Below are 6,782 nucleotides of genomic sequence, written 5' to 3'. Positions count from 1 at the left end.
GAGGAACACTGTCATCAGTCAGTCATAAACACACAGATCACAGCAGCTCATTTGTACTGAGCAGCAAATAGAAATTATAATTAAATGTTTAATATACATATATTTCTCTTTAGGGTTATATCACACAGCAATAGGAAAACTGTGACAGTGTCATTTTATAATAAAAACAAAGTGGAACGAGATTACTGTTCAATTTTGTTTAAATAACATAAAACATCTACAAACATATGAAATGACTGTAATCACACACTATCTGCAGGAGACACAAAACAGCAGCAGAGATGCTCAGACGACACAAGGACATAAAAGCACATTTCAAACATAAAGCTGGATACACACTTGCAATTTTATCTGTTAGAGACCCCGCACACAAAGACAAAAAAATCAAGCACTGAACACTTCTGATCGTAATGTGTGTGCTCCGATAATCTCAGCACAGCACACATATAAAGAACCTGTCCCACAACTGACCTAGAATCTAGTCCAGAAATTTCAAGCGATCAAACGTGAGCTAACAAAAACTAACAAGAAGAGCCATAGCAACAACCAGAAAACACAACACCCAGCATGGAGAAGGACACAAAGACGAGGGAAGGATGGTGGTCTTGTTAACAGAAAAATTAAATAAACTAAATAAAAGACTTTGGAAAAAAGCCTGAAGACAGCATAAACAGTGTAAACTTTCAGGTTTAAAAAATCCTTCTGTGTGTACAAAGCTTAAGCCAAACAGAAAATAAATAATCATCATCTGACAAGCAGAGATGTCATCAGATGAGTTTAACCTTTGCGTGACCACAACAAACTCCTTCTTCTCTCTGGTTTTACTCACCTTCAGCTGTGAGTCACAGTCTGACCTCTGACCTCTGTACAGCAGTTGTTTCAGCGTAAACATTCAACATCTACCCGTTTAATATTAACTCGCCGACACAACATCAATCACAGGACAACACATTTACACACCTTATCTGATGAGCTGAATACATGAATAATTTGAGCGAGCAGCATCACAGCAGGAGGAGGTGAGGAGGAGGAGGAGGAGGAAGAGGAGGTTGTATAAATACAGGAGCGGGAGAAACCAGAGCTTATGAGGAAGAAAAAGAACAACATACAAAAAAACAAGATTCCAAAGGAGAAAGAGGAAAAATAAAGAGAAACTGCCTGCAGAGCTGAAATCGGAGACAGAGGAAGAAAAAAGCGATAATAGAAATTCTATTATAAAATTATTTTCGTGGCATTTAAAAGTGAGTTTAAATCCATTTTACTTAATTTAATTTACTTTTTAATGGCATTTGGAACAGTCTGTGTGGCGAGATGTGTAATTTTCTTTCCTTAATATTTTCAGGTTTTTGAAAGATATCTTTTGGAGATGGACAGCATGCGAGCAGTCGTCTACCTGTCTGTCTGTTTGTCTGTGATGACATCAGTCTGTCAGGGTGAAAGGTCGTCCGAAAACCAGCTGCCGTCTGCAACAGATGAGCAGATCCTCGGACTCACAACTGGTGAACTGGTGAGTGTACAGGAGCTCTGGTTTCTATCCAGTAAGAGATTCTAATTAAGTTTGACAAGTTCTAAGTTAATGTTAAAGTCATTTTAGTTGTAAAAAAAAAAAAATAAAAAAAAAAATAGCTGACTATGGAAGAAACTGCAGAGGTACAACAGCTTCATATTACTGAACTACAATTGGACATTCGGATTTTCTTATTTACAAGAAATTATTGATTGTTTGGTATGTTGACTGAAGAATAGTTGAGCAGATTAAATTTGTACCTTTATTACAAATAATAGTTAGCTTTAAATTATGTGTAATTAAATAAGGTCAAGTATGTAGGTATAGCATTATTATATATGGGTCAGACAATAAACACATTTATATGGTTGCAGATAGTAAAAAAAACACTAAAGTAGTTAAAAGGTCCTTTTTAATAAAGAAAGATTATTATAGGATTGAAACTAAAAAGGTGTCAATTTTAAATATCTTGAGAAGAAACTAACAATTATTAAGCCATCATGGTAGACAGACAGTGAATTTGCCATTAAATCAAGAATTGAAATCTATCCATTAAGTACAAGATGACTAAAAAAAATAAACTAAAATAAATCAAAATAGTGTTTAAATTAAATCTAACAAGCTCTTAAAAATTCAAAATATTTGTTGAGTGTATCAGCAGAACGAAACTGGATGAAAGGACATTGGTCAGATTTATTGTACATGCTGCAACAGTCAAATACTGAGAATTACAAATATAATAACACAAGAAAGTCACTAAGATGGAGAAATATTCAAGACCATAAAACATGTTATAAGGTTAAAAATATGACCATGTTAAAACTAATTGGTTATAAAAGAACATGTTTGAAAATGTTATAAAATAATAACAATAAATAGCAGAAAATCATAAGATTAAAAAGTAATTTAAAAGAAATTTTATAATAATTGTAATAAAAGTCAAACATGGTGGTTAACTTGTAAAGGATAAAAAATGCAGTCAAGAAAAAAAATTACATAGAGATACTTTTATTGAGGAGATGTTACAAGGGTGGCTTATAACATGTTCAAATATAACAAGATAATGTAAAAGATAAATGTGACATTTTTTAATCAGTTACAGTAAAAGCATGAAAAAACTGACCTAACCAAAAGATTGGACTAGACGATTTGGTAGAAAGGTAAAATATCTCATATGTGAATAAAGTCTATTACATAAGTTAATTTATTTATAACAAAAATAGTCCTTAAATACAAAATGTTTAAGTTAACTGTAAAATGAATATTTTCAGATTGTTCATTTCCCAGGTCAAAACAAAGTTTGTGAAATTCAACAGGACTCAAATCTTTTGGTGTGAGGCAGGAAAACTTCAAAAACAGAAACAAACTACACTTTATAGCTATTTCCACGGTTCATCCTCAAATTTTCATTTTAACCCATTTGTTTAACTGTTTTAATACTAACAATATTACAAATGTTTTTTTTCTGTGAATCAGTTCATTAATTAACTGTAAATATAAAGTCAAAGGGACTTACTTAAAATATTAAATGTAATTTTTGTACCATTACTTTTCCATCTGACCTTCTCCTATAGTTACACATGAGTTCATTCACAAATTTTCTTTTAATTCTTTCTTTAACTTTTTTATAATAAATCCTAATATTTCTTGAGTATATGTGCATTCAGTTCTACTAGCTGGTAGAGGTGCCTCCCACTTCAGTTTGACCACATGGTGTACATGACATAAATTCTGTATTAATTAGATAAACATTGTCATGAAAATTAAATGTATTATAAAGTGGAGTTAGGTCAAATGAGTAAATATAACGTGTTAAAGCAGATGTTTAACCTTTTTTTTTTTTTTTTTTAGCAAAACTCCAACCACTCTTATTTTTGTAGTTTGGTTCATTTGAATTTCAAGTGTTCATTATACAGTTTTTCAGTCTTCCAACATTTCATTAACTGAGAAATTAATTACCAATAAATAATCTGTCAGATGTTGAAAATAAGTGTTGGCTGCCTCCTACTGGTTTGTCTGTGATGGAATAAATTAACCCAATACCAGGTTTTAATGACTTTATTTAACTTTTCAACTACAAAAATAAACAGATAATTTTGGTTTAATGCCATATAACAAGTCCGAGCTAATGTTCTGCTTAAGCATATCACATTTCTGCTGATAAATAGATGCTGTCATCTAACATCATTTAGGTGAAGCTGCTCTTTCTGAGGCTTCTGGGGAATGTGCCCACAGTAGGTTTAGTTTTAGTGTCAATTTTCCTGCCAAAAATCAGGGGATCTCTGCCTGAACAGCTCCTGTGTAGAAAGAATGTGATAATAATAGCCAGATGTTGTTAATGACATTAAAACAAATGTCAACTGTAAGAAAAAGTTGTGAAATTTTGGTTTAATTCTTGATTTTAAAGCTCAGAAAGGAGTCACAAACTGTTGGACTGTTTAACACTGAAGGCTGGGGTGTAGTTTTATGCATTCAACAAATAAAATGAAACCACCTGAGTCAGAACTAAAGATATTCATTTTCATGTATTTTTATGTTTGCGTATCCACATTCTTTATGTTATAAATACAGAATATAAATGTGCTATTCTGACAACCTCTACATAAAAAATAAAATTATTAAAAAAAACCTGAGACAAACCGGCCGGCACAACTAAAGACAAGGTCCACACGGTGTGACATCAGTCTTCAATATGCAGTGGAAATTATTCCATCACAAGTAGGCACAAGTGTAGGCACCCAAAACACCTCGAAACACAACCACACCACAGAAGAAGTGTGCACTTGTTGAAAAATGTCCTGAATATTTTCAGTATTATCACAAACAAATCAAACATCTTGAGATTTGGTTTATATTGCAAACAGAAATACAGTGAAATACTTGTTTTTATGCAAATGCCATAAAATAGGAGAGTAAGAAAGTCAATCACCACAGGGTTCCTGGTGTGTCTTCAGGGACACATGATGACACATCAAGGACCCAGACGCATTTCAACACCAGTTGTAAAATTATGTCAACTTATGTGTGATGGGACCACCTACGACACATGTTAAAAGCAGGTGTGAACAGGGCCTATTTGTGTGCCTGTGTGTTAACTTTGGTTCCTTATGAGGTATATGTGTTACTGTGTGTTTGTGTGTCCAGGCTGAAGCTCTACAGGGCCTCCTGGAAGAAGCCGACAGCAGAGTCGGGCTCTCTGTGGAGAAGAAGGCCAGCGTCATCCCACGGGTGAGAACATGACTGACAGCTGTCATATCTGATGGCGGTTACTATCACTACTCATATCAGGGTAATAATAATAGTAGCAGAATTAGTGCTAACACAAAGAGAGCTTAACAGTGTTTGAACAGTTTGAAACTGACAACAGTGAATGAATTTACTGACGAGAGATCGCATAGAGAAGTGGGACATAAATGTTCACAAAGGACTGGATTAATGTAATAATTAGCCAAAAGCAAACAAAATGAAAGACTTTTAAGCAAATAAAGATTACATCAAAGACACAACTTGTTATAAAATCCTCCAAGATGGATGAGCTGCAGCTAGATTCCCTTTCACAGACTGATAGTCTAGATATCCCAATGAATGGGAAGAATTCCCCCATTGACTACAGATCAGGAATCTTTCAGTTGCAGACATATGCCTTACTGTTTAAGACATATTCTTTCTGAAAAGACTTAAACCTTGTATTAGTAAGTTATGGATAAATAATTGTCCATAGATCTATTTGTCCAACAGCAACACGCCAGTGCAGATAAGGCAATGTAGGGCTGTATTTTAACTTATTGGAATTTCTACCTTTTCCACAGTCTAAAGCCCATCTTTGTCCTTCTTTCAGTGTGATGTAGGTGAGCGTTGTGCGATGAAACATGGACCTCGTATTGGTCGCCTCTGCGACTGTCTGAGAGGAACAGCTTGCAACACCTTCTTCCTGCGATGCTACTGAACACCTAAACACATAATTACCTCTATATTTGTCTGGACATAACATCTAAACCCTGAGCCTAAAATCACTTCTGAGTTCTTACACAGAGCAGACTGTCCTTATAAAAATAGAGGTTCACACTGTCACACACACACACACACACACCTGGCTGTGTCTCTGCATGTTTGTCTTTGTTTTAACGTTTATGTGTCTGTCCTTTCAGATTAATTTATTTTTGTTAATAAAGATTCTTCATAAAGCTGCATGCCTCCAATGACTTCATGACTTACATATCACCTCTTCACCTTCTGAATCACATGAGAGTTTTAACTTTGACTGTTGGAGCATAAAATGACTTTAGGATAAACTTCAGGATATTTTTCACACAGTGTTAACTATTGACTGTTATATTTAAAACCTTAGAATTTATCACCTGTATTTCATCAATTCATTATCTGAAAATGTTTTTAAGTCTCTCCAACTGCTTGTCAAAAATTATTTAAAAATCTGAAAAATAAAGTTTATCTAAAGAGTCCATATGTCTTGAACATAAAGTTATTAGTAAGAATAGTGAGCAGCTTTATAATATACAATCTGACCTGACTGGTCACATTCGGATTGGTCACGTGATGTCCGGGATCCCTCGAGTGGGCTGTACGAAGGCGACAGTGTTGTCTAGTTGTTCTGATGCTTTGACCTAATCAAAATTGTTTTAAAAAAGTGCGTTTTGGCTCATTGTCATAGCATCACAAGTTTCAAAGTTTTGAGTATTTTTTTTGTCAACATTGGGGGATTGTGTCAACAAAAACTCTACAGATCAAGATGTGTCTATAAGGTTGCTGATGAGTAGGCAGAGTTATTTTTCATCAATCAAATCATTCAAAAAGTAATAAAATTAGTAAAATAATATGTATATTTATACATATATATATATATATATATATATGTTTTGTTTTTTTTAAATCAATTAAACAAACTGTCTATTACCACAAAGCTCAAATTAAGTATCTCTGCTTCCTTCGATTCGCATCCTACCATACACAAATTAAATTAAATGATTTCTAATCCTGATCAACTAAATTCTCTCCAGTCTGCCCACAGACATTGATTATTATTTTGTCTTTCATGTATTGGCTAGCTGCCATAAATACACAGATACTTTTCACTTTTTTTCTTTCTTTATTTATTTTTTTTCTGCATGAATCATCATGTTCAGATGGAGAATCTGTCATGGTGCTAGAGACAAACTAATCCCATAAAGATATGAGAAAAAAAGCATCAGATTTCGCTCCATCTAACTTTTTTTTTTTTTTATAAGAACTGAAATACTTATGGGAAGAATTTGCCTTT

General features: G+C 33.7%; 1 protein-coding gene across 1 annotated transcript; it reads left to right on the top strand.

Annotated features, from left to right (window-relative positions):
* The first annotated feature begins 1,216 nt into the window (after positions 1-1,216).
* cart4 (cocaine- and amphetamine-regulated transcript 4) lies at positions 1,217-5,915 on the top strand. The gene is made up of 4 exons (XM_041966974.1): positions 1,217-1,241; positions 1,343-1,507; positions 4,652-4,735; positions 5,346-5,915. The coding sequence occupies exons 2-4, from the start codon at positions 1,367-1,369 to the stop codon at positions 5,451-5,453; spliced, it is 333 nt and encodes a 110-aa protein (XP_041822908.1). The 5' UTR covers positions 1,217-1,241; positions 1,343-1,366; the 3' UTR covers positions 5,454-5,915.
* The last annotated feature ends 867 nt before the right edge of the window (positions 5,916-6,782 follow it).

The sequence above is a fragment of the Melanotaenia boesemani genome, chromosome 17 (assembly GCF_017639745.1).
Source record: "Melanotaenia boesemani isolate fMelBoe1 chromosome 17, fMelBoe1.pri, whole genome shotgun sequence".
NCBI lineage: Eukaryota > Metazoa > Chordata > Actinopteri > Atheriniformes > Melanotaeniidae > Melanotaenia > Melanotaenia boesemani.
Note: the sequence above shows the minus strand (reverse complement) of the source record. Positions and strands in the feature narration are given on the sequence as shown.